Below are 23,534 nucleotides of genomic sequence, written 5' to 3' on the forward strand. Positions count from 1 at the left end.
TACAAACAGCAATGTAATATAATTAGTGCTCACAATTCCCAGCAGTGAAGTGAAGCAGCCCTCCACCAAGATTAGAGGTTTGGCCTACACTTCCTGTTTAATTTAACACCTGTGTTGCAGCTAGTCCCTCCCCCTAGCCAATTGCCTGCTGCAAAACAAACTAGAGGGAAAAGAAAAAAAAATTGTACTTTTAAAAACTGACACTTGCTGCTTAATATCAGATGAACCACACAGACAATCCACCAGATATTGCAGCAGCAAAAAACAATATACAAACAGCAATGTAATATAATTAGTGCTCACAATTTCCAGCAGTGAAGTGAAGCAGCCCTCCACCAAGATTAGATTATGGGGCTGGAAGAAGCCCCAGGTATGTATAAAACCTTGTTCTATTTTTTATTAACATTCCTCTCTGGTTCCCTTTAAATGATGTCCCTATCACAATGTATGGCACCAATATTTTATTGGAAATAAAGGTGCATTTTTTCAGTTTTGTGTCCATCACTATTTACAAGCTTATAATTTAAAAAATGTTCATAATATACCTTCTTCACATGCATATTTAAAAAGTTCAGACCCTTAGGTAACTATTTATGTTTTTGTTTTTGTTTTTTTAATTGTAATTTTTTTTCCATAAAAAATTGTATTTGGGTAATTTTTGGTGAGGGAAATAAACAGTTAATTTTAAATGTAATAATGTGTGTTTTATGTATTGAATAATGTATGTAAATGTATTTTTACCATTTGGCCACAAGATGGCCACATTGAGATTTTTTTTTTTGATCCTTCTCGCTTCCAGGAAGTGAGAAGAGGACGGAAAACTTCAGAAAGACCGCAGCCTCTGATAAGAGACCGTCGTTTTTTTCTGCTGGGGACTTAGATTAATGAACAGGAACCATGTTCCCATTCATTGATCTCCGGGCTACCGAGGGGCGGCACGGGGGCACACGGGAGCACGCAGAAGCAGGCATCAGCAACACAGCAGCCGCCTGGAAGTGAGGATCACCTCCAGGTGGCATAAATGGTTAAAAGCGTGCATACTTTTTTTACATGATATGATAAGTTGGTCAGCTCTGCCATAGTAATGAACCTTTGTTTGATTGGTCCATAACACCATTAATGTACAATCACAGATGTAAGAGGAACTGTAGTGAAAACAACATAATGCTTATTTTTTACAATATTCATTTATAGATTATTTGGTCAGTTTTTGCCCATTGTAAAATCTTTCCTCTTCCTGATTTACATTCTGAAATGTATCACTGGTGGTGATATCTTTAGTCCTGCCAGGTGATCTGTGCGGAATGTTCGTTACTGAGCATTCTATGCACAGAGGGAGATATTACTTGCTTGGCAGTTTGAAAAAGCTGTTATTTCCCACAATGCAACAAGGTTCACAGACAGCAAACTGTCAGGACCATGGTCATGACATCACACTGTGGGAGGGGTTTCACCACAATATCGGCCATACAGACATCCCTAATGATCTATTTGATAAAAGGAAAAGATTTTTGTGGGAAAGGGCAGCTACTGATTGGAATGATGTTCAATGACTATGGGGTTTGCAGAGCTTTAGGTGAATGTACCAAATGATATATTGTAAATTATTTCTCCTTAGTTTACTTTGGGCCAGGTGACAAACCAAAATGACTTAGGATTTTACGTGAAGTGACAATTGCGTAAGGGCAGGGCAGGATTTTCCATAAGGCCCTGTTGGCACGTGCCTACAGGCGCCTCATGTGGAAGAGGCAGCCCCCATTCTCAGGTCACTGACCTCAGAAGCTTACAGTCTAATCCTTGCCTCATATCACTGACCTAAGGCACTTACACCCTAATCCTTGTCTCACTAAGGATGATATGAGGCAGTGATTAGGGTGTAAGATTCTAAGGACAGTTAGTGACATAAAACTGAATTAGAGTTCAGAATATTTTTACTTGGGGTGTGGCCTGTGCTCAGGGGTGGAGCTTATGGCACCTTAATGCCTGTGCTTATAGTCCTCTAAATTGCAAACCCGGTGTCTAAATTTTGAAAACAGTTTGGAAAGTGTCACATCAGAAAACGCTCTCCATTGTCATACAGTGCCATGGAACATTGTAATGTGTAGTATTACTGCTAATTACTGCCTCATTTTCAGGGTGGGCATAGCTGGTTTTACTAGTATAAACTATGATCCAATTACTGACACCATCAACGAAGAGAAGTCAGCAGCAATTCTCACCAGTTACACTAAGTCAACTTCTACAACGACCACATCTCCTTATACCACTACTACACTAACCACTACAGCTACACAGAAAGGATCCTCCAATGCAGGTAGGTCCATATACTGATGTCTATCCAATTCATGTTTTCTGCTTGTGCTATGCTTAGAAGAGTTCACCTTTTTCTTTAAAGGGATCCAAGTGTGAAGTCACTAAACTGTTTGAAGCTCAGTGTCCTATCTCCCCACCCCTCTGTTGATGAAAGCTTTTGTTTGCTCATTGCTACTTCTAATTACAGCAGTCCTTATCTGCCTGCTCTTTCTGTGGAGAGTAGGTCACGGAAGTAGGGCAATAAAATCCTCTAACAAACATTTACATGTAAAAAGAAGAGGTATAATGGAATTTTTTGAAGGTATATTGTTAGCATTTTAATGTAATATTTAATGTGCGATTGAGATGCCTTGGGTCACTTTAAACTTCTTACTATTATTATCCCAGTTTTCACTGGCCATCTCCTAGGCTAGCACAGTCCTTCTAAAGGTGCCCAATAATGGTCCAATGTTTAGTCCAACTATTGTATCTTCCATCAGGTTATTCAGATCGTGTTGTGTAAAAACAAAAAAATGCTGGTGGGCCAAATCAATCGTGGATGATAATCTGGGCAATCAGCGTAGTGGATTGTTTTTTTTCCTACATTTGATCTCAAATTGTTTGAATATCAGGAATAACTTGGATTATTTAATGCTGTGGATTTAGATGTTCTTATCAAAAATAAGATAATTTGCTAAATATTGCACCGTTAACCCATTAGCAGCATCAAAGGAATTGTCTCGTTTGATTTAAGTGCACTGATTTTGACCTTAGTCAGTGCTGTCAATTCTTGGAATGCTTTGATCTCTCTCTGCTAGCAGAGGATATAGAAACTGAAAGCAGAAGTCCTCTGTTATTGCCTCACACCGCCCCCTAGTGACAAGTGACCACAAATACACATTACAGCAGCACTTATTAGTAGCAAGGAAATGTAACAAAAAATAAAAACGTGTGCGAAAATAAATAAATTATAAGCCTCTAAATAAATTGGTTGCTAAAGGGTTAATGGGTTAAGTCTGGACACTTAAAGAATTTGCCTGTAAAATTGTACTTACCTCTATTTGATGGCTGGATGGTGTAATGGTTCAGGGCTCTGCCTCTGACACAGGAGACCAGGGTTCCAATCTCAGCTCTGTCTGCTGAGTAAGCCAGCACCTATTCAGTAGGAGACCTTGGGCAAGTCTCCCTAACACTGCTACTGCCTATAGAGTGCCCCCTAGTGGCGGCAGCTCTGGCGCTTTGTGTCCGCCAGGAGAAAAGTGTGATATAAATGTTATTTGTCTTGTCTATTGAGGAGAAAAAAAAAAAGTTAAAATTGGTTAAATTATGCATGATGCAGCATAAGTATTAAGGATTACTATATGAGCATGCTAAAATTCTGGACTGGGAAAGTTGACACATCGTCCAACCATTGAAACAAAATATGGCCTTGGGTGGAGGGAGAATGAAATTTTAACTCTATGTTTTCATGGACAACTATAAACATTTAGGCTACTTGCACACCAAGACGTTGCGTTAGGTGGCACGTTAAGGTCGCATAACGTGCACCTAACACAACGTATGGTGCTGCAAGAGCCGACGGTAGAGTGAGCCGCGCTAGGCGGCTCGAGTCCTACAATATCTCCCAGAGTGGCGCTGATTGGCCAGCGGGATTACGTGATGCGGAGCGAGACACTCCGCATCACGTGGTCCCGCCGGCCAATCAGCGCCCGCCAGTGCAGTGAATATTAAGTAGCCATGTGCGCGGCTACTGTAGCTGCATCTCCCCGCCTCCTCTCCGCCCCCCCCCCCCACTGAGCATGTGCAAACAGTCTAACGCGGCTATAGCCGCTGTAACGCCGTAGCATGCTGCATTTTTGGCAATACGTGCAGCGTTACATGTAACGCAACGGGGGCAGTGTGAACAGCCCACTTGTGTTACATTGCTGTACGTTGGGGGAGCGTTACAGGCTGCACTAACGTGCGCCTGTAACGTCTTACTGTGTAAGCAGCCTGAGGCCTGAAAGCCATTAGGAGCACTTTGTGATGAGAAAAGCTCTTGCTAATGTAATGCTCTGGGTGTGATCCCACTGGAGCGATGTGATTGTATAAAAATCCCCCATAGCATTGCATTAGCAAGAGCTTTTTCAAATCACTGGCGCTTAGAAATCGCTCCTAGTGGGTTTGAGCCCTTAGGCTTTGTTCTCATCTAAAATCAAAACCGCTGACACCAGCACGATGCACGATATTTTTAGCGCCTCCCGGCACTTCCCTGCGTGCCATGATTTTTTTTTATAAAGCGCATTTCTAAGCGCTTTTGCAGAGCGATTCTGTTTTTTCACTTCCTGACGTCAGTCGGGATGTGAACTCTTTCACCCGGAAATGAATAAGCACAATGGGCTTGATTCACTAACCGGCGCTAAGTGTTAGCGGCAGCGCTGGTGTGAAAAGCCATTTTTTGCCCCTAGTGCGAGCAAAGCTACTTTGCGTGCAGCCCCGCTCACTGCGCTCACCTATATTAGTACGCGGTGCAACGATAACGTCGCTCGCACCCACTGCCCCTTATAACGGCGCATCGGGTGCCCCCGGTTTGAACATAACATGGGTCACCAAGAATAAACTAAGTATTGAAACAAGCGTTGTGAACCTTAGGGGTAACCGTGAGTTAGGTATCCTCGGACTACTAAAAAGTCGTGGTAAAGGAGAAATATGGGGGTTGACTCAAGCACAAGTTATTTGACTCAAGACTCAAGTTATTTACACAAAATAGAATTTAAAAAGAAGATTGTAAGAAAAGATTTGAATATTTTTGAAAAACACGTTTTGATAAATAACAAAACTTAACAAAACATTATCTAAACTTAATGAGTTCCTATGTTATACTGAATTGCGTATTTATTAGTACACTGGCGGTGAGCGGGGCGCAGTGTGAGCCGAATAGCAGTCTAGTGGATCACCCTGCTTCTGCTCAAATTCCCGGCAGCGTTAAATACTATTCCCCCTCCGTGTTGTAGCAACTCAGAGGGAGGAGTAGTTTGGGGTCTGGCCATTGCCGCAACCCTGAATTGCGTACATTTGAAAAAGTCGCGGTCAAATTTAGGCGCGATTTATCGGGAAAAGAAAAATATAGTAATTTAGAAATATCGATAATTTAACGGTATTTGTAATGTAAAATCGATAATTCTGACTATTATTATTACAGGTATAAAACTGATGTGAGATGAAAACGAAAATATAATAACGTTAAATATCGTAATGTAATTCAACAACACAACTTAACCCAACCCTACGCTCACACAGAACCCTCCCTTGGTGGGAGTACATTTAAAATCGGCGCCGGTAGACTTGGGCGCAGGATACAGCGCTATCCACCCCCCTGGTGGTGCCTAACCCTAACCCCCCATGGTGGTGGCTAACCCTAAATGTACCTAACCCTACTCTGACACAGAACCCTCCCTTTACCTATCCCTAACCCCTAGACCCCCCCTATTGGTGCCTAACCCTAACCACCCCCCTGGTGGTGCCTAACCTTAAAACTCCCCTGGTGGTGCCTAACCCTAACCACCCCCCTGGTGGTGCCTAACCCTAACCACCCCTCTGGTGGTGCCTAACCCTAACCACCCCCCTGGTGCTGCCTAACCCTAACCACCCCCCCTGAAGGTGCCTAACCCTAACCACCCCCCTGGTGCTGCCTAACCCTAACCACCCCCCCTGGTGGTGCCTAACCCTAAAACTCCCCTGGTGGTGCCTAACCCTAACCACCCCCCTGGTGGTGCCTAACTCTAACCACCCTCCTGGTGCTGCCTAACTCTAACCACCCCCCCTGGTGGTGCCTAACTCTAACCACCCTCCTGGTGCTGCCTAACCCTAACCACCCCCCCCTGGTGGTGCCTAACCCTAAAACTCCCCTGGTGGTGCCTAACCCTAACCACCCCCCTGATGGTGCCTAACCCTAAAACTCCCCTGGTGGTGCCTAACCCCAACCACCCCCCTGGTGGTGTCTAACCCTAAATTATCGTAAATACTTTATATATTATCGTAAATTGAAATGTCAAATATCGTTATTACATCTGTACAGTGAATGTTATATTTTCATAATTACAAAATTATATGTATTTGGACAGAATTTGCTTACATTCCATCATTAAACATGTTCATTTACCGTTATTACACCAAAAGACTTTTTAAGTTATCGTTATGACTGACATCGTTTTTCTTTATTTAGCGTTATGATATTCGTTCTGATATATTATCATAAACTTTAAATTACCGATATTACCGATTCCACAACACAATTAGGAATATTACCGAGTTTACTTTATCGATTTACATAAAATATCGATTTTAGGCACTTGCGCCCAAACATATGCAAAATTGAGTGTAAATTTACAAAAACAATAATTAACATTAGAAATATAGCCGCACCCAAATCTATAAGCGCTATTTTTAGCTGATCCGCCTTAATTACCCTAACATGCCCAGCGCAGTAAAACCATAACTGCTATGGCGGCACCAACACCATGCGCCAAAACCACCAGCTTCGCCTTACGTACCCTAAGCTATTACTCCATCTATTTGCAGATGCTTCATTGGAGCAGATGATATGACTTTAGTTTTCTTGATCTTAAAGTGAACCTCCGGACTAAAAATCTATTCAGCAGCACTGAAAAGGCTTGGTGTTTCTTTAACTGTTTTGCAGCATCAGAACTTTGTTTTTCTTACCCAAGCCTCATTTTTAGCTGCACAGAAGAAAACTGCCCGGGCTTTTTTCCCCTGATGCTGTGCAAAGCATGATGGGATTTATGATATTGTTGTTCTCGTTCTGCTATTTTGGTGCAAATTTTTTTTTAAACTTTGAATTTGAGATTTGAAGCCTAGCGTGTGCAGCTGGGAGAGGTGATCAGAAAACAGGACAGTTGGAACTGTGTCTCATGCTACCTGTCACCTTCTTTCAACCAAAAAGATGGCTTCCCCCATGAAATCCCAAACATTTGCCTGTTCATTTACAACAGGGTGGGTAATAGATTATATTACCTATCTATTTTAATTAACAGAACTAATGTTACTTAATGACAGTATGTTTGTTTAGGCTGGAGCTCCCATTTAAGCAGTAGACTAGCTTTAGCATTTTCTTGTTTGACATTCATGACTAGGCTAGCAAATACCTTATTTCAACATGTGGCTGCATGAGCTGCTCTCACAGTAGGTCCACCTCGGAACAGAATCTCAAAGGAATGTTTCCAACACCCTGGGAAATCCAGGCCAAGAACTCAGGGCAACTCCTACGTACCCTGTCTTGGCATAATGTTCTTGATAAAGTGCTCAATGAGTGCATACATGCAACAGCTTTTTTTTCTCTCTCTCAAAATTGAGATAACATTACATGGTTAAAGGCCTGAGATACTTGTAAAAACAAAACAGAGGACACCAAGATCCCAATAGTGCAATATTGTCTGGTAAGCTCAATATACAATGTAATGTCAAAGGTTCTTATACTCACAAAGGTGGGTTACCATCAGGCAACCACTTGACAGGTAGGTGGAGGAGTATTAGTACCTGACCCCACTCAGGTATAAAAGTCGCTCTCTGTAGATAGGAAAATGGGGAAATAACCCTTCCACCAGGGGTGGACTTAATAGTGCTGTAATATGTACGAACAGAGGCGCCAAGCAGAGTAAAACAATGTTCTAAAAATCATAAAAAGAGGGAAGTTGAGGTGGACTTACCTCCCTCTGGTAGTGGACATATACTCAAATGCAGAGTAAAAACGCTCACGCATTATGGACCTGAACCAGTTTTATATGCTCCTGTACTGCCTGATGAAGCGGGACTGTTGACCGCGAAACGTGTTGCGATTTTTTTGGAGCTGTGAACAAAGTGTATATTTTTTACCCTGCATTTGAGTATATGTCCACTACCAGAGGGAGGTAAGTCCACCTCGACTTCCCTCTTTTTATCATTTTTAGAACATTGTTTTACTCTGCTTGGCGCCTCTGTTCGTACATATTACAGCACACAGGCATGCGATAGTATTTCTGTATATTTATATGTGTATAGCACTGCGCAAACTGTTATGTCTTGGTTTAAAGAGGAAATTTACCGATAAAGGGAAAAAATAAATCACTACATTGCAAAATGAGAAGTTAAAAAAAAGAGAGATTAAGAAATGATTGAAATTCGCCATGTAATTTGTTCATGTTTTTTGATCCACAATGAGCCTGCAGATCGTCATCTTTACTGCTGGCAGACAAGAAAAAAACTAGACAGCATTAACTGCCACTATTTATAACCACACCCACTAACAATGCGATAGGCTAAAAGGTTGTTTTTTTTATAGGTATACATATGCACAAAGGGAAATACTGGTTGCTTGGCAGTTGAAAACAGCTGTTATTTCCCACAATACAACAAGGCTCACAGACAGGAAACTGTCAGGACCTTGGCCATGACATCACACTGTGGGAGGGGTTTCATCACAATTTCAGCCACACAGAAACGCCTGATGATCTGTTTGAGAAAAGGTAAATATTTCTCATGGGAAAGGGAGTATCAGCTACTGATTGGGATGAAGTTTAATCCTTGGTTACAGTCCCTCTTTCAATACCTTAGGTGGTCAGTTCTAGTTATCTGATGGGACTATTTCGCTGACAGACATTTTTTTCTTTCAGGTGCCATTATAGGCGGTGTGATTGGCAGTGTTGCTGGTGTTTTAGTCCTTGCTTTGCTGGGTTATTGTTGTTACAGAAAAAGAAGGTAAAACCAAATTCAGATGTTTACAACAACTACTTAGTACTTAGCACACGAAGTCACTGCAGATCACATGAGCGGAATGTATATCTTGAATTATTACTGTATATATTTCATTATGTGACTTTGCGAGCTGTGGATGTGGATGTATCACTGCTCCCCACCTGCCAAACCAATCAATTGAAACCTTCTGTCCGATTCAATCGCTTGATTTTTGGCAAATGTGATTTAATTAAGAATTTGGCCGGGATGTTGCAGCATCCATTTTTAGCAATTTTGATCAGAGTAATTGAATCTGCCAGGAATCATCAGGAAATATAAACAAACGTATGGGCATCTTCAACGTTAGGATTAAATCCTTAAGTTCAGGATTTTTCCCTTAACTCAAGGATCAATATGGTGTGAAAAGTAAATTCACAAAGAGGAATGTAAGTGTTAATGACCCTCAAATGTGGGAGAATTTGTTGCCTGGCCTTTACTGTCGTTAAGAGAGAGACTTCAGTCTGGCAAGGATGTTTTTGAGTCCAACCTGCTTGAATTATGCAGCATTTTATGCAAAAGGAGAATTTCCTGACTGGGGAGTGTTAAAGGGAGCCTGAAATGAGAGGGATATGGGGGCTGACATATTTCACTTTAACCCATTCAGGTTCCGTCGTTTTCACGTGAGAAATGTTCACCTCCCATTCATTAGCCTATAACTTTATCACTACTTATCACAATGAACTGATCTATATCTTGTTTTTTCCGCCACCAATTAGGCCTTCTTTGGGGGGTACATTTTGCTAAGAGCCACTTTACTGTAAATGCATTTTAACAGGAAGAATAAGAAAAAAATGGAAAAATTCATTATTTCTCAGTTTTCAGCCATTATAGTTTTAAAATAATACATGCCTCCATAATTAAAACTCACGTATTGTATTTGCCCATATGTCCCGGTTATTACACCGTTAAAATTATGTCCCTATCACAATGTATGGTGACAATATTTTATTTGGAAATAAAGGTGCATTTTTTCCGTTTTGCATCTATCACTATTTAGAAGTTTAAAATAAAAAAAATATAGAAATATTTATTCTTTACATTGATATTTAAAAAGTTTAGACCCTTAGGTAAATATTTACATGTTTTTTTTTTATTGTAATGTTTTTTTTTTTATAGTAAACATTTTATTTGGGTAGTTTTGGGAGGGTGGGAGGTAAACAATAGGTTTGTAATGTAAATGTGTGTTGATTTTCATTTTTTTTTATTTTCAGTTGTAGTTTTACTTTTTGGCCACAAGATGGCGGCCATGAGTTTGTTTACATGACGTCACTCTAAGCGTAACACACGCTTAGAGTGACGCATCGGGGAGGGAACAGCCAGAAAAGGCGAAGCTTCTGAGAGAAGCTGTCGCTTTTTCAGCGGGGGAGAGGAATCAATGATCGGGCACCATAGCCCGATTCACTGATTGCCTGGCTACTGAATCCGCGGCCAGGAGTGCGCGTGCACGCTCGCGATCGGCCGCGGGAGCGCGCGATAGCGCGCATGGTTCCTGGACGTAGTTTCTACGTCCAGGAACCAAAATAGGTTAAACAATACCTGACAATCCTGTTGACTCTCTGCCTCTATTTTTTTTACCTATATATCCTGAGCAAGCATGCAGCAGATCAGGTGTTTCTGATGTAAGTCTGACATTCTTGTCTCAGTTGTGTGATTCAGACACTACTGCAGCCCAAGAGATCATCAGGACTGCCAGGCAGATATTTCTGAGCAATTATTGTATCCTTCTATCAAGAGATGAGGCCCGCTGTGGAATCAGCTTCTTTACGCAGTAAAGCTCTTCCTGGAATAGTAAAGCTGCTAGCCGCTCTTTTCTAGACTGTTGTCATACAAAGCAGCCATTAAACCTGAAGCATAATTAAAATAAAATGAAGGAGAGGGAAGGCTCTGGGTCCTGTAGAGTCTTCCTGCTCCTCTCCTGGCACCTGCGTTCCAGCGCTGTCTCCCCCTTTAGCAGTCTCCCGACCGGTGAAACTGAAGAATGCTCTCTCCAGCTGCGGGAGGCTTCAGAAGCCCTCAGGAGCCCGGGTGCTCTCAAAGATGGGCGGCTCTCTACTGTGCATGTGCTCACGCATGTGCAGTACAAAGCCTCCCATCTTCGGGAACACTTGGAGACCTCCAAAGCCTCCCGCGGCACGGGGGTGACATCGCTGGAACGAGAGGACCGTGAGAGAAACGGGAAGACTCTAGAGGACCCAGAACCTTCTCTCTCCTTAACCTCTTGAGGACTGCAGTGTTAAACCCCCATAAAGACCAGGCTGCTTTTGGACAAATTGGCCACTGCAGCTTTAAGGGCTGGCTGCAGGGCCGCACAACACAGCACACAAGTGACTCCCCCCCTTTTCTCCCCATCAACAGAGCTTCCTGTTGGTGGGGTCTGATCCCCTCACAGTGTTTATTTTTATTTTTTGAAAATATTTACATTTATTTTTTATTAATATATTTTGCTATTTACTTTTTTTTTCTTAATCCCCTCCCTCCCCCCAGCCGGCCAATCCTGGCGATCGGCTGTCATAGGCTTCTGCCTATGACAGCTGATCGCTCTCTTGTCCCCCAGGGGGACAGCCGTGTCACACGGCTGTCCCCGGTACAGCGCTGCTGCTGATCGCAGTGCTGTACTAAGTGTAAATATGGTGGTTTTGCTGTCTAAAAGTCTCCCGAGCGTCGATTGCCGCTCGGAGACTGAAGGCGGGGCGGAACTCCTCCCCCGAGCAGGAGATGCACGTTCAGCCTGCTCGCGATCTCCTGCAGTAGCCAGCTCCAGGATTGGCTTTAGCCGGTCCTGGGGCTGCCGCCGCTTTCATGCCCATTGGCGTGACGCGGTCCTTAGATAGTTAAGTAATTTTTTTATTTATTTTAAGTATGCTGCAGCTTTGCTTTAAGTAAATATGTATACATTGATGCCAGTGTTTTTTTTTTTTACAAACTTTTGGATTTAAAATGGGAGACAGAGGCATGTTCCCTGCCTCATGATATGCCTCTGTGTCCCCCCACCTGCTCTTTCCCCCCCCCCACCGCCACGCTTTCACCCCCCCCCCCCCCCCCCCCGAAATTGGGGACAACAATTGTCACTAATCTCGAGTGGTAAGGAGGAGAGGGATTCCCTGTTCAAAACAGGGGCGCTCTTGCAGGCCTTGCCCAGCTGTCCCTTGCCGCTCCCCTTGCCCCCTAGCCCCTGCCTCCCTGCATGCTAGGAAAGCATCTTTTTCTCCTTCCAGCATTGTGACCCCAGAGGTCACGAAAGTGAAAGTAGCTTGTTGCAGGGAACAGGAGGGGCGGAGCCTGCAGCTACCTGATCCGCCCAGACCCCCAGATCAGGTAGCATAGTTTTTCTTTTTTTTAATTTTCTGTCCCCACCTCAGGTTCTCTTTAAATTATCATCCACAAGTAAACTGAATTATTTGATTAAACTTCAACACTATTTTATTCAGTTATTTTAACTTTTATGTCTTGATCTAGTATTTTATAACACTGCCAATAACGTTAAAGTGGATCCGAGATAAACTTTTACACACTGCATAATTGTGTTCCATTCATATAGTTTATAGGGCATTCCTCAAGCCAAGTACTTTTTTGTTTTGTTTTAATACTCTAATTCCCTATAAACTAAACAAGCCTCGCCCACAGCTTTTCAAAGAGCCTTGGCACTCAGTCCCAGGTAGCAAGGGCTTATGGGAGCTCAGTCTGGGCAGGAGGAGGAGGAGGTTACTAGCCAGAGATTTCAGAGGCAGAGGGGAAGAGGGAGGAGGAGAGGGGAGTGAAATTTTCCACAGGCTGAGAGCTGGAGATGCTATCAGCTTGCATCAGTGTAGTGTGACAAACAGAACATGGCTGCCCTCATTGTATCAGAATCAGAATCAGAATCACTTTATTTCGCCAAGTACAGCAGAGCTATACTTGGAATTAATTATGGTTCACATGGCATAGACATAGTGTAAGAGGACAGAGGACAATTTCGCAACACATACAGTTAACAATGATAAAAGTACAGAAATGCAGTAATGATATAGATATGGCTTTCAGGTGAAAACAGTCCCGAGGCAACAGTTAGTCCAATAGAGCTGCTACTGTTAGTGGATGGGTAGTGATAATACAGTGGTGATAAGAACAGCGACAGAGACCCGGGCAGTGGGGACCAGGCAGGCACGGGCGAAAGCAGGCTGACCGACCCCGCCAGGGCAAGCTAGTGTCGGGGGAGGGTTGGAGTTAAGCAGCCGAACCACTTGGGGGAAGAAGGAGTTGTCCCGCCTGGTGGTTTTGGATGTTAAGGACCTGTAGCGGCGGCCCAACGGGAGGAGTTCGAAGTAGCGACTGCCTGGGTGGGAGGGGTCTCAGGAGATCAGCGTGGCTCTCTTCATCATCCTAGCAGAGTGGAGGAGATCAAGGGGTGGAAGAGGAGACCCGATGATCTTCTCTGCGTCCGTTATGACTCTCTGCAGTTTGTGCATGTCGCTGGATGTTGCGCCCCCGTACCAGACAATGACTGAGGAGCAGAGGATGGATTCTATGGTGGCAGTGTAGAAGCTTGTTAGCAGTTTCCAGGGCATGCCGAAGCGCCTCAGCTGGCGCAGGAAGAATAGCCTCTGCTTGCGACTTCTTCTGAACTTTGGTGGTGTTTTGCCCCCATTTCAGGTCATTCATGAGAGTTGTGCCGAGGAACCGTACCGATGACACCCTTGAGACTTCAGTTCCCCCAATGAGGACAGGTGGGAGGGGGGTAGGGTTCCTTCTGAAATCTACGACTAGTTCAACCGTCTTTGCTGTGTTGAGTACAAGGTTGTTGTCTTCACACCAGTTACAGATTCTCTCGACTTCACTGCGGTATTTGTGCTCCCCCTTGCTGCCAATAAGGCCAATGATAGTGGTGTCGTCTGCAAATTTTATGACCTTCACAGAGTCGGCGGATGAGGTGCAATGGTTGGTATAGAGGGAGAACAATAGCGGTGAAAGTACACAGCCTCGTGGAGCAGTTTCCCAGCCTCACCTGTTGAGTTCGGTTCGTCAGGAAGTGCTTGATCCATGCCCGGAGGGTGGGATCCACCCCAAGCTGCGTCAGGTTTGTGAGTAGGATGTCTGGGCAGATCGTGTTGAACACTGAGCTAAAGTCCAGGAACAGTAGCCTAGCATAGGAGGCAGGGTTGTCTAGGTGCTCATTGAGCTCCTCTGCCAGACGAAGACTTGGGGTCATAAACTTTTTAAGCAATTGCAGCTATATTTGCTGTGTATATATCTTTAGATAAGATATATAGACAAGTTACTTGTTATAGTTACTGTTTCATCTCGGATCCGCTTTAAAGAGACTCTGAAGCGAGAATAAAACTCGCTTCAGAGCTTATATTCAGCATGGGCATGTGTGCCCCTGCTAAAACGCCGCTATCACGTGGCTAAACGGGGGTCCCTTACCTCCCAAATCCCCTTGTGGAGTCCCGGGGATCTTTTCCTGGTGAGGCAGGGCTAATGGCCGCAGCCCTGCATCCATGCACGTCTATCAGCGCGTATCTCCGCCTCTCCCCCGCCCCTCTCAGTCTTCCTTCGCTGAGAGGGGCGGGGGAGAGGCGGCGATGCGTCGCTGATAGACGGCGCTGAGAGGCAGGGCTGCAGCCGTTAGCCCTGCCTCAACAGCAGCAAAATCTACGACCACGTTGGTCGTGGATTTTGCAGGGGGGATTTGGGAGGTAAGGGACCCCCGTTTAGGCGCGCGATAGCAGCGTTTTAGCAGGGGCACGCATGCCCCTGCTGAATATAAGCTCTGAAGCGAGATTTATTCTTGCTTCAGTGGCTCTTTAAGTCTGAATACAAAACATGAAAAAGACATATATTTGGGATGGTTGGCATAATGTAATTTATTGTATGCTAAAGCTACTCAGGTCAGTACACTTTACTTACAGGGAAACTACAGGAGATTTAAAAGCCAAAACCTCAAACAGGTAAGCCCTACACATGAAATACATGGATGTTGTGGGGAGGTAACATACTATATTAAAGGAGAATTACGGTTTAGTATACTACAGTATACAACAAACACATGTATTTTTGTGCCTGTTTACTTCCCATACTTGCCAACATGTACTGTGACATACTGAGGCAGAGCATAATTCCCTCCCTTCAATAATTGGGCCGCAAGGCAGTGTTCCAACATACCCCCAAACACACCTCCAAGACGACCACTGCCTAGTCGAAGAAACTGAGGGTAAAGGGAGCCACCAATCTCAGTAAGCCAGCACCTTATTCAGTAAGGAGACCTTGGGCTACACTCCCTAGCACTGCTACTGCCTATATTGCACGCCTAGTGGCTGCAGCTTTGGCGCTTTGAGTACGCCAGGAGAAAAGCACAATATAAATGTGTCTTGTCTTGTCGTCTTAAAGCCTAAGGATGGAGGGGCTCAAAATGTGTAAAATAATGAAAAAAAGTTTTCAAAAGAGAGTTCTGGTTGGTTCACCTCTCCCCAAAGTAGTCAAAAGACTTCTCAGGTCAAACAGCAACAACAAAAATGTGCCAAATAGCCAAAGAAGTCAGCCAAGAGCGCGTTGTTGTTAAACTACTGAGTGCAGTAAACTTTCTAAAGAATATCAAGTCTTGCTAACTACTTTGAGACTTCCAGGAGAGGTGAGCCAACCACACCTCTCCTTACTAAACTGTTTAAATTATTTTATACATTTTAGGTTGCTTCCACCCTTAAGTATTATCTCTTCACGTCTATTTGAAGGTCGTATTTTGGTATATTTCTTGTTTAATCGGGATCTATAAAGAGAAAAAAAATCACAGGCAGAACAACCTCCCGAGGACCCTCGCAGACCCGAACGGGGGCGGGAAATCCTCCGTAAGCCTTATCGGTGGTTGCAAAAATTCTTGCAACCTGAAATGTGTGATGCTCTTTCTTTACATAATGTTGGTGTTTTAACATTCTACAGTAATGGCTCCTGGTCTTTTGTTTCCCCTGGCCTCAATTCACGGAGCAATATCAAACGTTTATCAAACACTTTATCAAACGTTGGATAATTTACCTCATGGGTAAAATCTCACTAAGGTGTTATATATTTGTTGAATGTTTTATCGGTAAAACATTCGATAAATATATAACACCTTAGTGAATTTAAATTGAGATTTTACCCATGAGGTAAATTATCAAACATTTGATAAAGTGTTTGATAAACGTTTGATAATGCTCCGTGAATTGAGGCCTAAGGTGTTATATGTTTTATCGGTAAAACATTCGATAAATATATAACACCTTAGTGAATTTCAAATGAGATTTTACCCATGAGGTAAATTATCAAATGTTTGATAAAGTGTTTGATAAATGTTTGATAATGCTCTGTGAATTGAGGCCGAGTGTCTTTTTGATCGACGGATTTCGCTGGCCCACACTTTTCAGTCAGAGCTAAAACTTTATTAAAGTGCATCTGAGATAAACTTTTACTCATTGCATAATTGTGTTCCTTACATATAGTTTATAGAGCATTCCTCAAGCCAAATACTTTTTTTAATTGTTTTAATACTCTAATTCCCAATAAACTAAACAAGTCTCGTCCACAGCTTCTCCAGAGTGCCTTGGTAATGTAGCAAGGGCTTATGGGAGCTCAGTCTGGGCAGGAGGAAGAGGGAGTTACTATCCAGAGATTTCAGAGGCAGAGGGGAGGAGGAGAGGGGAGTGACGTTTTCACAGGCTGAGGGGTGGAGATGCAGAGCAGCTTGCCTGTGTGTAATGTGACAAGCAGAACATGGCTGCCCTCATTGTATCACAGGAAGAAATAATCACATACTGAAGCTGTTTGCTGCTAGATTTGCTGTGTAAACTATCTAAACTTTAGATAAGATATATAGACAAGTGACTTTTTATAGTTAGTTTTTCATCTTGGATCCGCTTTAAAGCCTTATGTGTTTCTGTCTCAATTTTCAGGAAACACAATGTGAGCAGTGAAATGTTCGAAGCAATGTTTGACAAGTTGAAAGCCAATGACCACAAACGACTGATGGTTGAATTTGAGGTGGGTATTCTAAATCAAACATTCTTTATAAAAAATATCACTGTAAATATTGATTTTATTTTTAACTTTTTTTGAATTTGCAAATGAAACTTATTTTCTGCTGAACATTACATTTATAATCCTTCTGTGTTTGAGCAGAGGTAATAACGGGGCTTTTTTCTGACGTAGAGTCTGCTGCCTGTTGGAATTTTACAGTCCAGATCTGTCGCAATCCTTCCTGTTAATGTGGGAAAGAACCAGCCGGATGCTGTCGTTCCATGTAAGCAACATACAAAAATCATTTATTTAAATTGTTGAGCCGCTGGTGAGCTGGGCGCAGGGTGAGCCGAGTGATGACTCTCCATGCTGCTGCTCAAGGTCCCGGTGGTGGTAAATACTATTCCCCCTTCAAGTTGTAGCAACTCCGAGGGAGATGTAATTTGGGGCCTGGTGATTGCTGGATCCCCAAATTACTCTTTCGCGAAGCTCGCAGACAGGCCTGGATTTACCTCAAAGGAGCCTATAGGCACAAATGTCCTGGCACCCTAGACTCCACCCTCCATGCATGCAGGCCCGGATTTACATCACAGGAGCCTATAGGCACAAATGTCCTGGCACCCTAGACTCCGCCCTCCATGCATGCAGGCCTGGATTTACATCACAGGAGCCTATAGGCACAGATGTCCTGGCAGCCTAGACTCCGCCCTCCATGCATGCAGGCCTGGATTTACATCACAGGAGCCTATAGGCACAGATGTCCTGGCACCCTAGACTCCGCCCACCATGCATGCAGGCCCGTATTTACATCACAGGAGCCTATAGGCACAGATGTCCTGGCACCTTAGACTCCGCCCTCCATGCATGCAGGCCCGGATTTACATCACAGGAGCCTATAGGCACAGATGTCCTGGCACCCTAGACTCCGCCCACCACGCATGCAGGCCCGGATTTACATCACAGGAGCCTATAGGCACAGATGTCCTGGCACCCTAGACTCCGCCCTCCATGCATGCAGGCCCGGATTTACATCACAGGAGCCTATAGGCACAGATGTCCTGGCATCCTAGACTCCGCCCTCCATGCATGCAGGCCCGGATTTACCTCACTGGAGCCTATAGGCACAAATGTCCTGGCACATTAGACTCCGCCCTCCATGAACCAACAAACCCCACCAAAAGTGTGCTGGCTGGCCCAGCTGTCCATTTTCCCTTCCTACCTTTGCCTGTGATAGGCACTACAGATGTCCCTTAGCATTAGGTAGCCAGAGGTACCCTCAGTATTAAGTAGCTAGAGGTGCCCCCGACTGATGGGAGATCTGGTCAGTGGAATGCAGAGTCCTGGGTCAGTAACCTCTCATTTACACTCCGCTCAGGACACCACATAAGGAAGGAAGAAGGGAGGCGCTCAGGGAGGGGAGTGGGCGGCCTTTCCACCATCAGGCGCCTGTAGGCACGTACCTACAGTGCCTTATGGTAAATCCGGCCCTGCTCGCAGCATACCACTAGTGCTATGACGGCGCCCAGCTTTGGCGGCACCGAAATGACCTGCTTCGCTATTGGAATCGGAAGAGGCAAGACACCAATCCATTTCTGGCAATCTAGGGTATCCTAGAAGCAATTCATTATGTTATTTTCAGTACCACTCCTCTGTCAGGCCCGGGACCCGCTAGAGCGTTTTTTGAGCGTTTAGGGATCACTTTCAATCACTAGCGATTTCCCTAAATGGTCTGCCAATGTAAATGGATGGGGCAGATTCCACTAGAGCGATTACGATTAAGGAAATCACAGTCGCAGAACATGCAGCATTTTGGGAGCGTTTCCATGCTAAGGAATTATATGAGAGCAGGGAAATCGCTCCCAAAATCGCTTGCAAAACGCTACCACAAATCGCTAGGGATTGCGATAGCGTTTTGCGCTTTCTAGTGGGTTCCAGGCCTAAGGGGGCATCTTCTAGGCCCTCTATTGTTCTCACAATACAAAATGTGGCAGTAGGGTGTGTAGTGCGCAGTTTTGACTATTTGTAGTATTACTATTATTCCAACCACATCTTGAAGAGTTGAAAAGTATTTTACATTATTTCTTATAGATGACAAGTCTCGTGTCAAGCTGTCAGCTCGTGAAGGCTCCTATGATGGCTACATCAATGCCAGCTACATTCCTGTAAGTCACCTGAGACACTCAAATATAACTTAAAGGGCGATTGAAGAGAGAGGGATATGAAGGCTGCCATATTTATTTCCTGTTAAGCAATACCAGTTACCTGGCAGCCCTGTTGATCCTCTGCCATTAATACTTTTAGCAGCAGCCCCTGAACAAGCATGCAGATGAGGTGCTCTGATTGAAGTCTGACTGGATTAACTGCATGCTTGTTTCTGGTGTGATTCAGACACTACTGCAGCCAAATAGAGCTTGAGGGCTGCCAGGCAACTGATATTGTTTAAAAGGAAACAAATATGGCAGCCTCCGTATTCTTCTCACTACAGTGTTCCTGTAACGAGGAACTTTACTGAATATAACTTCCTTATCCCTTTGCCGACCGCTCCACGCAATTAGCGTAAATGCGACGGCAGCCCCAGGACCACTTCATGCCAATTGAGGCGGGGCTTCGCAGGAGATCGCGCGTGCCGGAGCTCACCTTCGTCATCAGTCTCCCAGCGTTGACCGCCGCTAGGAGACTGTTAGATGGTGAAGCCGCTGTCTATTTACTATGTACAGCGCTGTGATCTACGGCAGCGCTGTACTGGGGACACGACTGTCCCCCTGGGAGGCACTACAGCAATCCGCTGTCATAGGCCTATGACAGCCAATCACGCTGATTGGCTGGCGGGAGGAGAAAGAAAAAATGTAAAAATAAAGATATAAATATTTGTAAAAAAATATACACTTTTGGGAGTGATCACAGCCCACCAACAGAAAGCTCTGTTGGTGGGCAGAAAAGGTTGTGGTGGGGGAGAATCACTTGTGTGCTGAGTTGTGCGGCCCTGCAGCCAGCCCTTAAAGCTACAGTGGACTCATTTGTAAAAAATGGCCTGGTTACTAAGAGGGTTTAATACCGTGGTCCTTAAGCGGTTAAAGAGAACCAGAGATGAAGCACCCTCTTGTATTTTACCTTATAAATCAGTGGGAACATGACAGTAAACACCTAATCTGCCCTTTGTTTCATTGTTCTCTGTGTAATCTGACTCAGAGCAGGGACAAGGTCCTCCAGCACCCAAGGCTGAGACACCAAAGTGCGCCCCTCCATCCCTCCCACCCCAGCTGTCACACACTGATTGCTATTAGACTAAGAGGCTCCCCAGGCCCAGGGCCCCCAACACCTTAATATCTAGTTATCTGGCTTGCAGTCACTGCCATGTATCCCCTTTTCTTATTTCTGTCTGCTTCATACACACAATTAGGAATGACAGCTGAGTGAGTTGTGCGCCCCCTCCTACACTGCGCCCTGAGGCTGGAGCCTCTCCAGCCTATGCCTCGGCCCGGCCCTGATCTGACTGTTATCACCTCTGATAAGAATCCCCGACTGAGAAGTCAGGCTGCTCCGTCTAGCTTTGCTACAGAAAGATTATAGCTAAGTCTGTCTTCTGTGGTGTTATTTCAAGCCCAAGCCTGCCCCCTTGTGGCTTTGCTATAATGACTCAGCAATAATCATTCCCAGCAAAGCCAGATTTAATTGCTCAGTCTGGGATTCTTGTGACTGCTGATAACAGACACTTTTAGCAGTGAGGATGAAACAGAGAGCATGGTAAGTGTTTTTTCTAATGTTCTTACTGATATATATGGTAAAATACACAAGGGTGCTTCCTCTCTGGTTCCCTTTAAGTTTTACAATATTACTTTATTAATATTTATCATGTATTGAAATTGTTTTAATCAGTGTTTCTCAATTGTAAAATCTTTCTTTCCTCTCCATGATTTACATTGTTAAATGTATCACGGGGGGTGATATTTATACTGCTGGCAAGTGCATCACTGCAGAATGTTTGTTTGCTGTATGTTCCAAAGTGAGCAGAAACAACACCTGAACCCCATATGCAATTCATTTTTTCTCCTTAGTTTTCTCACCTTAAAGAGAATCTGTAACATCAAAAATTCCCCTGGGGGGTACTCACCTCGGGTGGGGGAAGCCTCCGGATCCTAATGAGGCTTCCCACGCTGTCCTCCGACCCTCGGGGGTCTCGCTGCAGCCCTCCGTACAGCGGCGATGTAAATATTTACCTTCCCGGCTCCTGCGCAGGCGCTCTGACGGCTCCGAAGTAGGCGGAAATACCTGATCGCCGTCGGGTCTGCTCTACTGCGCAGGCGCAAGTCTCCGGTGCCTGCGCAGTAGAGTGGACCCGACGGAGATCGGGTATTTCCGTCTATTTCCGTGCCGAAAGCCACCAGAGCCCCCGCTGGAGCCAGGAAGGTAAATATTGAACTAACAGTCGGGTGTGTCGGGCGGCTGTACGGAGGGCTGCAGCGAGACCCCCGTGGGACAGAGGACGGCGTGGGAAGCCTCATTAGGATCCGGAGGCTTCCCCCACCCGAGGTGAGTACCCCCAGGAGATCTTTTTGAGGTTACAGTGTCTCTTTAACAATAAAATGCCTTTTAAGCTACCAGCAAGCTAGATACCTACTTTTCAATAACTTTTCAACTGTAAAGTGCTTAAAAGGTATTTTAAATAGTAGATGCAAAATTATCTCCCATCTACTATGCTGCTACAGGCTAGCCAAACCATCAGGGACAAACGGTTATTTGTTTTTTTTAAGTTAATAAAAAGGTTAATAGGCTTTGTTTCACTTTGATTTCAGCATCAGCTAGATTTGTGCTTGTAAATTTTCGCCAAAGTCATTTTCGCATCGAGCAATTTTTCACAAAAATAGCTTGTATTTTCGAGTTTTCCCGTAAATGGGAAAAATTAATATTTAACCACCATAATTCACAAAAAACTCAAAAATGCTGAAACTATATCTTTACTGTGAACATTTTTACTGCAAAATTGTGAAAAATCTATATTTTTACTGTAAAGATTTGTGAAAAGTGGGAAAGTAACAAAACTTATTTTCGATGGCATTTTGACTTGAAAATGCGAACTTAACATTATTTTTGTGAATTGAAGATCACCCACACACAAGGGAATCAGGATTGAATTGAATCTTATGCCAGCCTGCATCACAATACCGCACAATCTATCCCCCATGGCCAAAAGCACAACTGGCATGGATGACACACGTTAGATTGCACTTTGTAAAAAAATCAGCTGAAAACCACGGTCATTTTACACATTCTTAAAGTGTAACTGTCGGGCATAAAATCAAAAATCAATTATTATTATCTGGTAAACAAGTAATAAGGATGCTAACCAGGCAATCCAAAAGTTACAATCACTATTACTTTACTTGTTGATAAATGATCATTCCCCAGTTTACCTGACTCTTATTTGGTACATTGCCGCACAAAGTAAGTTGCAGGGCATGCTGGGTTGCCTTTTTTTGGCTTCTGTACATTAGTTATGTCTGAGGGGAAAGCAAAAAAAAGACAACCCAGCATGCCCTGCAACTTTCTTTGTGCGGCAACGTACTACCAAATAAGAGTCAGGTAAACTGGGGAATGATCATTTATAAACAAGAAAAGTAATAGTGATTGTAACATTTGGATTGCCTGATTAGCATCCTTATTACTTGTTTACCAGATAATAATAATTGATTTTTGATTTTATGCCCGACAGTTACACCTTAAAGAACATCCAAGGGGAAAATAATGAGATAAACAATTGTATCTGTCCTCCTCCTTCTAAAAATGACATTTTTAGCTATCCTACCATTTTATTTTGTTTTATTTTTCCAGCTGTGGCTGGATGGTGTACTGGTTAAGGACTCTGCCTCTGACACAGGAGACCAGGGTTCGAATCTCAGCTCTGTCTGTTCAGTAAGCCAGCACTAATTCAGTAGGAGACCTTAGGCAAGTTTCCCTAACACTGCTACTGCCTATAGAGCGTGCCCTAGTGGCTGCAGCTCTGGCGCTTTGAGTCCGCCAGGAGAAAATGTTATTTGTCTTGTCTTATTTTATATTTAAATCTACTTTTTAAGGTTTTACTGTTTCATGGCCTCTTCTCAATGATACATTCATTGAAGTATGACAGAGCAAAAATATATGAACTATTGATCTGTTTTATCTCTTTCCTGCTCTCAGAAGCTATTTACTGCCAGAAGTGTTTTATGGCTGCAATTCTTTATCCGTGAGGGTTATGCTATAGTCCGACCTGGTCCCGACCCAGACAGAAATGGTCAGTTGCATGCCTGGTTTTTAACTCTTTCAGGCAGAGAAAGAAAAAAAGGAACACAGCCTAGTTATGTGTGTGCTAGGCACTGTTTATACACGTGTCTATCTCATCATGTCACATGTCACTTCAGATGTCCTTTAAAGAAAACCTGTGAGAAAGCAGTCAATCATTTACATACAGTACTTACGTGTGTAGAAGAAAGCCTTTGGATCTCCCAGAGGCTTTCCTAGTGCATAAGCCCAAGCTA

The 23,534-nt window shown here is 43.9% G+C and overlaps 1 protein-coding gene across 1 annotated transcript in view; it reads left to right on the forward strand.

Moving 5' to 3' along the window:
• The window catches only part of LOC137537990 (receptor-type tyrosine-protein phosphatase eta-like), a 150,307-nt gene that overhangs the window by 87,746 nt on the left and 39,027 nt on the right, over positions 1-23,534 (forward strand). Inside the window, exons 14-19 of the mRNA XM_068259909.1 lie at positions 2,136-2,314; positions 8,940-9,024; positions 14,946-14,984; positions 16,959-17,046; positions 17,215-17,305; positions 19,111-19,184. Coding sequence (XP_068116010.1) covers positions 2,136-2,314; positions 8,940-9,024; positions 14,946-14,984; positions 16,959-17,046; positions 17,215-17,305; positions 19,111-19,184 — 556 coding nt within the window. The remainder of the gene's footprint in view (positions 1-2,135; positions 2,315-8,939; positions 9,025-14,945; positions 14,985-16,958; positions 17,047-17,214; positions 17,306-19,110; positions 19,185-23,534) is intronic.

This window comes from Hyperolius riggenbachi, chromosome 11 (genome assembly GCF_040937935.1).
Source record: "Hyperolius riggenbachi isolate aHypRig1 chromosome 11, aHypRig1.pri, whole genome shotgun sequence".
Classification (NCBI taxonomy): domain Eukaryota; kingdom Metazoa; phylum Chordata; class Amphibia; order Anura; family Hyperoliidae; genus Hyperolius; species Hyperolius riggenbachi.